Below are 6,900 nucleotides of genomic sequence, written 5' to 3' on the forward strand. Positions count from 1 at the left end.
TAACCTCAATAACCAGAATCACACAGCCAAATGTACAGGAGCACATTACAGCTCACTAGTTTCAACCAGATCACTGGTTCCATATTCGGGTCCTGGACGTATTTTCTGTCCTTCAAGACATCGCTTGGGATTCACCCATTGATTGTGCTGAACAATGGATAATTTATATTATTTTCCACAAATTAAATCACCAGCAAATTCATTTTTTCTGACTTACAAGCATTTTCAGCCCTATCGTCAACCTTCTTTCTTAAGTGTCACACTCTTAAGAAAAAAAAAGGTAAAAAAAAAAATTTACGACTGGCATCTCTCAAAGAATATGTTATAATATATTTTAGTATATAATGTGCATATATGTGTAAATATTTCTCAAATTCAATTTTGACAAGCCTTGTAAGTCACTGAACTGGCTTCATTCAAAGGTGTGTATCATTCACATGAGTGCAAGACATCATCATATAATTCCTGCCAGCGCTGATGTCGTGTACTTGGTGCATTTGGAATTGATTCAAACTAAATGAACCCATCACTTTCTTCAGTGTCAGTGAGAGTGTGAGTGATGAGAGAGGGATGCCGAGCACGTACCCAGTCCTCGAAATGTTTGCTGCCATTCTGCAGCAGCTCCTCGAACTGGATGGTGCAGTTGGCCACGAAGTCATCGTAGCCGATGGGCGCGTCGTGGAAGACAGACAGCTCGATTTTCTTGCCGCCGCGCACCTCCGTCACGAACTCGTCGTGCCACGCGGGACTGTTGGTTTTCTGCTTGGTGGAGGTCTGGCCCACGCGCGAGTCATCCACGTTCAGCGCGATGTACGTGTCCAGAACGAAGACCTGCGTCTTGGGGCCCACGGCGTGACGAAGCGCCCACGCGGTGGGCTTAAGGTCCAGCGCCTCGCAGATCTTGATCTTCAGCACGCCGTTGAAGACCACCATGGCGGCGGCTGGGTGTCTGGAGCCTTACTGTATACTCCCTCTTTTTTGCTTAGGGTGTCTTAAAGGTGCCTTAATGAACTACAGCGACAACAACAAACCAGGACCACTGAATTCCTCTGACATAGTACCGTTCAGGCTGTTTAGGTCAGCCGTCCAGCCTGTAATAAAAAGCCCCTGCAGTGGAGGGTCCACAGTCGCCGACGGCTAGTGTCTGCCGCTCCAAATTCAACGAGAAATGATCCCTGTAACTGGGCTGTCCACTGGAGCCACCAGTTCTAACAGGCTTCAATCCAGCACCACTCCACACCACTCCACTCCCTGGTGAAGTAACGGTGGAGCCCTGGGCGCTGTTATTGCAGGGAGTCTCTCTCGTTCTCTCTCTCTGGTTGGTTTCCACGGTGAAAAAAGCGTACGGGCGCTCAGCAGCTTTGACTGTCGAGAAACACCCAAACAAACAACTGAAGAATGCTCGGTTCTCCGGGGTTAGGTTTATGGAGCTGGGTGAAGAGCGCAGCCCCGCAGAGAGCCTCAGCAGCAGCTGGAGCCCCGCGCTCCTCCTCGCGTATTTGTCGCGAGACAGAAAGAGGAAAAGGGCGCCAAATGCTCCACTCCCTGCCTCGAAGGACGAAGACAATTTGGAAGCGAGAGCTAGCCTCCGCCTTGTGTTTCAGTCTTACTCCCCGGCGTGTTTTCTCTCTGTTTTCTCTTCTTCACTGCTCCATTTCCTGCAGACCGCTCTCTCTCTCTCTCTCTCTCCTCCTTTTCCCCTCCCCTCCACAACTCTGTGTAAACGGCGGTGCAGGAAATGCGCAAAACGCGTCAGTTTCTGCAAAACTACCCCTGCGCCAAAACGCCAAAATGGGGGGAGTAAAATTCCAAGCGTCCCTGTATTCTTTTTCTTTACTATACGTATTTACGGACAGTACAAAGACATCATAAACTGTAAAATGGCTGACGTGAAGCTTAACATGTCTCACTGAGCTAAAGCAACAGCCTAGGAATACCACAATTCCCTCACATTTTCCTGCAACATTCGAGTGGTCCATATCCACAATAGGCCTAAGGAAAATAGTGTAGCCATGTATGCTCCCAGTACATAATGTGTTTCCAGTCCAAACATGAAAAGCAATTCTGGACCTGACCTCACTAATGCGGTCATAGCTGGAAGCCATCAGATGTATAATGTTTGGCATCATCAAAAGGGAAACATCTTACTGATGTCCTCACATAAACCGTAGTGAATGTGAATTAACTCAAGTGTAACTTTGGAGGTTGTGTTGTGTAAAATAATACCCATACTTCACGTTTATTTTATGTGAGAATCAATGCTTAAAATATAGATAATTCAGGTTAAAAACATCTCTATAAATATAAATATTGATATACTGATATCAGTGCATTAAGGAATAAATATAAAGACATATATACATAAATAACCTCACACCATTTAAATGAACCATTCATTGCATAAAGACCTGTTGTGTGGCTGTAACAATTTGTATCTTATGTGTTCTACTGAGGCGCCACCTAGTGGCTGGAATTCTCTTCACAATGTGGGAGCTGTTCAAGACTGAGTAACAGGAAAGAACCATAGGTGATGTAATGAGGGTTTTAGCAAACCAATTTTAGCAAACAAAATATGTGACTGTTTATTTAACCTTTTTGTATGAAATGCAACTGATCTGATTTTTAATGAATCAATTTGCTTTTTAGTTCCATAACGAACAAGTTTACGCTCCACAGAGTGGGTCTCCTACAGGGACGTGGCCATTTTTAAAATGTGATGTTCAGAATCTCTGTTACATTTCTTGTATTAAGAAGAATCTTAAAATATGTCCCCATTCTTTTAAAATAATTTAAAGGAACAATGTGCTGGTTCATTTACTTTACATTTTTATTTTATTTGTATTTTTTTTTACAAATGTTTTGTGTTTTTATTCTTGCCTAAGAGTCTTGGGCAAAATTTTCATTATCACATCATTGTCAGAATCTCACCAATGCTCCAATGCATAGGCTGCAGTTTTTCTCAATTCACATGTACTGTGTTAGGTTCATGATCTTCTGCCATACTCTCATTAAAACACAACAACCACAATAATCAAGCCTATAAACTTTAACTATAAATAAATTGTCAAGTGCAAACTGCAAGCATAATCAAGAACAGTAATAAAATCAACTTACAAATGCAAGAAAAAAATCATTATTAAAAGAAGATTTAAAGAAAAAAGCAAGGATTAAATTCTGAAAAATTGCTTAAGGGTTAAAATAAATATGACTAAAAACATAAATGTGAAAGCAGGTAACAATAATACAACAATATAGAAATACAAAGAAGAAAATTAAAATAAATAAATATTTAATTTTGGTAGATAGTTTTTTGTGCATTTAAACGATATTTCCAAATATATCATTTGGAATCAGTTAATAATAACCTAGAGTTTGCTGTGTTAAGAAGAGATGGATTGTTGCCTTATGTTCAGAGGTCTTGTATGACATCGGTCGTCTGTGTGCGCCACTAGAGGGCAGCAGCGCTCTCTACTTAAACGCAGAAGGATATTCATGCGTCTCAGTTTCGTCATTCGTAGATGTTGCATGTATTGAGTGCAATGGCCAGTTTGGGGAATTTTGTCAGATTATGGACTACATTATCATATCTAATTCCAAACATATCTTTGTTATTTATACAAAATACAAAAAAGAGGACTCTCATCTGCCCTCTTATTTGAAGTTTAGTCAAACATTAAATCTACAAATTATACAAAAGCAAACTGTTAACTGTAATAAATCTGAAGAAAAAGAATAAAAATGGTCATTATTTTTGATGCAAAATCCCGCTGTAACTCACTCATTCAAATATTTACTAATGAAGTCCCTCTTAGATTCACTCACTCATTCAAGCACTACTCACCCACATTGACAGGAGCTATTCAGTGCTCTGCATCATTGACACAGTGTGTCCTTATTATTAGATTTTGTTCCATTGTTTTTCTGATGCCTGTGTAACATAATTTGTGTCTCTTTTTCAAATGATTTCAGTCTATTTTGTAAATTTTTTCAATTCCACATACATTATCCTGATGTAAATGGGTCTGATAACCCCAAAATGGTTAAAGCCTGATTTTAAAGATTAAAAATGACCTTATATTGATATAATAGATTGATAAAATATATATATAATATATTGATATAATTGTGGATTAAACCACTAGTTCCTGTATTTCCTCTTTAATTAGAGGTGTCAGTACATGGCTGCTAGAGTTTGGTGTTCTGCTGAATTCAAATCCTGTTGGAGCATGAATTGCTTACCGGGAAATATTTGAAGTGAATGCTGACTTAAATGACACAAAGCCCTGTCCATCAGAAAAATCAGCTTCAGTGCCTTTAAAGGCAAATTTCAGAGCCAGTCCTATATTGTTCTTACATTGTATTTTGTCCCCGAGGTCTACTTTTAAAATTTGTTTGTATTTATGCTCTATAAACACTCTTATTTATTTTATTGGCAGCTTCTTTTTATGCCTTACAATTTAACAGAAAGAGCGAGAAAGAGAGAGAGAGAGAGAGAGAGAGAGAGAGAGAGAGGCGGAGGCGGGTGGGGTAGAGAGTATACATGTAGCCTTAGGCCTAATAAAGGACATAAAACAATGTTGATAATTGTCTTTTTCAGACATGACTTACATCATTGCACCAACAATTTCTGAATTTTCTCTGTGATCCCTTTTAGCTCACATTTCTTCTGTCTTGGGCACAATAATTAGATGAGTGATTTCTGCTGGAACTGAATGGAGATGTTGTTCAGGCAGTGGTGATTTCCCTGGGGCTTAGTCTCAGCCTACAACGACATTAGTCAAAAATATTCCCTTCACACTAGACAGCCTTACATGAGCCTAGTGTGCAGCATGGCTCCAAACCATGACATCAGCAGTGGGCAAAAAATGAATGCTCCTTTGAGAGGCTGATAGCGTGGGGGGTTATGGGTATACAAGAACTGTGCAGTCAGAATAGAACCAGACACTCAAGGGGTTTCTGAGGACCCTCGGGCAGACATTAGCCCACCCCCAAGATGCCAGTCTTCATATTCATACTTACTATCATAGAAAACACTTTCAGTGGCTGCCAGAATCCTGACTGGGGTTTCCAGACGAACAATGTCTCTTTTGTGCTATAAGAAAGGTGAAGGACCTTTATATGTACACTTTATACATTTTAAAACAACAACTTGTTTCATTTATATGTTGGGGTGTAGTGTTAATTAACTCAACTGTGGGAAAACTAGGACATCACATATAGCTCCAAAGGCCATGCCTGGGGTTAGAGGCGTCTCCCAACATCTTATTCTGAACATGAACCCCCACAGCACACAGCTCCATGCTTCACAGCTGTGGAAGGAGTCGAGCTGGTGCCACACTTCCTGTTGGCATTACAGGAAGCAGGTTCACTTAGTAAGTCAAAGCCACATGCCAATGCCAGTGGTATGAATTCAGACTGGGCTGTCTACATTGTCTGTGGCTCACCGATGTCAGTGCACTGCTGGATACCATATATGACATACATGCCATATATATGTCACTGCTGTAGCCAGGAACACTGGCAGGCATGGTCAGGAAACACCAGAGGGCTGGTAGATGACAGACACAGAGTAAGAGTAGTATAGATGCAGCAATGGCATAGTAGTAAAACCAGTGGTGCAAGCCCAGGAGAGCACTGAAGTTACCTGCAACCACCATCAACAGTGAGAACCTGCAGAGGAGTTCCACAGGCCCCAGTTGGCACTGGTGCAGTATTGGAAAGGTAAGGAGTGAGGTGACAATATTAGAGATGAGACCATATTGTTTCCAACACACCCCAGGGCTTTTGTGGAACTCTGGTCTGGGCTGGCATTCGTTTTCTGGAGGGTGTAGCATGTGGAGTTCTTGTGGTCCCTACACACTACATATAATTTTCTCCTACTCTTTTGGAAAGTTGACATGGTGGGGCTTTGGGGAGCAGCCAATGGTGCACTGCCCCCTCCCCCTTACTCTTATATATCTTTGGAAGGAATACACAGTTTACAGATGGTTTAGATTCATTTCTATTTCCCGCAACGTTACAAACAATTTGTATGTGCTTATATTTCAGCTTGATATTGATATGCATACAAATATCTAATCAAAGACTGGATATATAAAAAAAATTGTCATAATATAAATTAGACTCTGCGTGCTCTGTGCCACCGTATGTCTGTGGAGAGTCTGTGGGACGGCTGTGGGACAGATGGCTGCTCTGAGCTACTCTGCATTGTCTCGGAGCTCCACGTTCTTGGGATGGCAACTGAGCCCCTTGACACGCCCACCACACGTTCCATTGGTCCACTGCTCCGCCCGTCAATATTTCTCCACCAATCGGGTGTCTCAATCTATTCCCCCCCCGCCCCCCGTCGGAAGTGCGCGCCCACTCAAAGCCTCACGCTCCTTTCAATGACGATATTATGCATTGAATCGACTCATTTGAACAGTTCGATTCAATTAAACCGATACAAAAACTCTGAAATCAGTACTATTGCAATATTATACGTACTAAAGCTTTTGAAATAATAACAATAATAATAATAAAAACCAGTTTAGTTGATTGCTCCTTAACATTTACCCAAGTACTGTTTCCTTTAATTTCGATGTTTCTAGATTTTTTAGTCTTACTCTTTTTTGTGCTGTGAAATTTACAGAAGATATCTTCTCTAAAACACTGAAAAGAAAGATCCTTCTCTTTCACTAGGCTATACTTCTTAAAATGTATTATCATTTTAGGTAATAAACGAAACTCAATCTCGAATTAAGTTATTGTTAAACTTCACCACTACGTAATGCTGCTACCAGATTTAACGTTTCTATAAAACGTGTTACTACTACTTCTACAAAATAATAATAATAATAATAATAATAATAATAATAATAATAATAATAATAATAAATATATCCGCAAGCAAATATTCTC

At 40.5% G+C, this 6,900-nt stretch overlaps 1 protein-coding gene across 2 annotated transcripts in view; it reads right to left on the reverse strand.

The window, feature by feature from the left end:
• Positions 1 to 1,681, reverse strand: part of prkceb (protein kinase C, epsilon b) — a 121,797-nt gene extending 120,116 nt beyond the window's left edge. For both annotated transcript variants that reach the window (XM_066678348.1, XM_066678347.1), the window contains exon 1: positions 586 to 1,681. In XM_066678348.1, the coding sequence (XP_066534445.1) occupies positions 586 to 933 (348 nt within the window). In that variant the 5' untranslated portion in view covers positions 934 to 1,681. The remainder of the gene's footprint in view (positions 1 to 585) is intronic.
• Between the last annotated feature and the right edge of the window lie 5,219 nt (positions 1,682 to 6,900).

This window comes from Hoplias malabaricus, chromosome 8 (genome assembly GCF_029633855.1).
Source record: "Hoplias malabaricus isolate fHopMal1 chromosome 8, fHopMal1.hap1, whole genome shotgun sequence".
Lineage (NCBI taxonomy): Eukaryota > Metazoa > Chordata > Actinopteri > Characiformes > Erythrinidae > Hoplias > Hoplias malabaricus.